Source organism: Salvelinus alpinus, chromosome 26, assembly GCF_045679555.1.
Source record: "Salvelinus alpinus chromosome 26, SLU_Salpinus.1, whole genome shotgun sequence".
NCBI classification, from domain to species: domain Eukaryota; kingdom Metazoa; phylum Chordata; class Actinopteri; order Salmoniformes; family Salmonidae; genus Salvelinus; species Salvelinus alpinus.
In genome coordinates, this window is record NC_092111.1 from 5,665,072 (window position 1) to 5,667,011 (window position 1,940).

Consider the following 1,940-nt stretch of genomic DNA (forward strand, 5'->3'; position numbering starts at 1 on the left):
TTTGCGAAATGTTGTGTATTTCTATAATTCAGACTAGCTAATATTAACTTTAGTAACTGTTGCTAAGCGATCAACTTTTGCTACCTAGCTAGCTAGTATTAGCAATCTTGCTACGTTTTATGTCCTAACAATTGTTTATTTTATATTCCAATGCTTCTCATTTTAGAAACAACTGTCCTGGATGAGGTCCAGTTGGATGTGCCATTGGATGATATGCCAGATGTTCCACAGCTGCCAGTCCTCCTTGATGTCCAGAATGTTGCTATCATCCTTGAGGATGTGCCAGATGTGCAGACTATCCTTGAGGTACAATTTGAAAGTTTGGGGTTTTATGTTTGAAAAATATCCCAGATATTCAAGTTGTCTCTTTGACATGAAACAAATCTCTTGTCTGCTTTCTGCTTTAGGAGGCCACTGGCAATTGGCAGTTGATTCCGATTAGGTTCAGCCCCCTGTACTGTGGGCCTGTTGTGATCAGGGTAAGAGACCCCCCCCCCCCCACACACACACAGTCACATCACGGTTACAATGTTTACTGTTTCCAACATGAATGTATTGTAATGTGCAGAACAATGCCGGTCCGGTGGTTAAAGCATGGAGAACTTTCCAGTTCATCAGCCCCATCATCACCTACATGCGTGGGGGATCCCAGGTATGTGTCTTTGTAACTACCTAATCCTCATCTACATTGTCAGTCATTTGATCTTGATGGAAATGTGTCACAGCAATTGCTGAAGTGGTTTTGTTGATGTTGTCTTGTTGTTTATCTCAACAGCAGGTGGTGGTGAGGATGCACCACGTGAGTAGGGTGAGAGGCCTGGAGACTCAACTGGTGTGGGCCATCTCCAAGGAGACAGCCAGGCTTAGTCCAGAGGGCATCCCCTACTGTGCCACCAAAGTGCAGTCCATCACTTGGATCCAGGTAAGACGTAAATACTACTGAAATAGTATTAGATTAGGCTTTTCTTCACTTATTCCATTTGGCCTTAACATGTATTCTCTCTCTGTCAGCGTGTGGCTGGCAGGGTGACCCACTATGCGTCTCACCTCCGCCACGAGACGTCTGTGGACGTGACGCTTGGCTGCTACCAGGTAAATAAATGATTTCCTATGTATATAGACTAGACATTAGTGGGCATTTTTGCATTAGATTTGGTGTGTTTTCTAATAACGTGTGTGTGGTAAACAGGTGTGTTGTGTGTGTTTTGAGCAGCAGACTGATGTCTCAGTGGTGTACGCCACTCTCCACATGGGGCTGGACGGGCTTCTCTCCTCTTCAGCGGGGTCGGAGGCTGCCTCCTTCTCTATGCCCACCACTCAGCAGTTCACTGACCCAGAGCCTGAGGGCCACAACTGCTATGAGGTCAGACGTTACACACACATACTATTGACTAGGAGCATTAAGATCCTTCCATTGACCGATTGTTTGTTATGTCATTGCATTGGTCACTGATTTTGAATGCTTGTTTTGTTGTCGTAGGGCTGGGAGGAGGACCTGCTGCCTGAGGAGAGGGAGGTTCCTCTGCTAAAGTGAGTTCCTCTAAATGTCTGTGTAGTCTGGGCTTGTGAGATGCTGAAGGATAGTGGTCATAATGCTGTTATCCCCCATTGACTCTAATGGTTGACATGCTCCATTCCCTCCCTTTCACAGCCTCTACCTTACCACCAAGAGAGTGGAGGACATCGCCCTGAGGCTCGTCTCCCTGCGCCAGGCCTTCACTGTGAGTGGACCCACTTTTATTTTTCTCTCTGTGACTTCTTGTTCTGTCTCCTAGAGGAAGATGTCTCACCCTAACTCTTCCCTCTCCCCTAGACCCTGCTTGGTTCCACCCTGAGCAGGAACCATCTGTTTGTGGCGGGAAAGGTCCTCCTGGGCGCACTGGTTCAGGCCAACCACATGGTAACTCACTAACTCATTCTCTTTCAAGGGAAAGAGAGTG

The 1,940-nt window shown here is 46.9% G+C and overlaps 1 protein-coding gene across 1 annotated transcript; it reads left to right on the forward strand.

Annotated features, from left to right (window-relative positions):
- Positions 1–262: 262 nt before the first annotated feature.
- Positions 263–1,940, forward strand: LOC139554280 (uncharacterized). The gene is made up of 9 exons (XM_071367049.1): positions 263–306; positions 408–479; positions 569–652; positions 776–922; positions 1,012–1,092; positions 1,214–1,363; positions 1,481–1,530; positions 1,652–1,721; positions 1,814–1,940. The coding sequence occupies exons 3-9, from the start codon at positions 635–637 to the stop codon at positions 1,910–1,912; spliced, it is 615 nt and encodes a 204-aa protein (XP_071223150.1). The 5' UTR covers positions 263–306; positions 408–479; positions 569–634; the 3' UTR covers positions 1,913–1,940.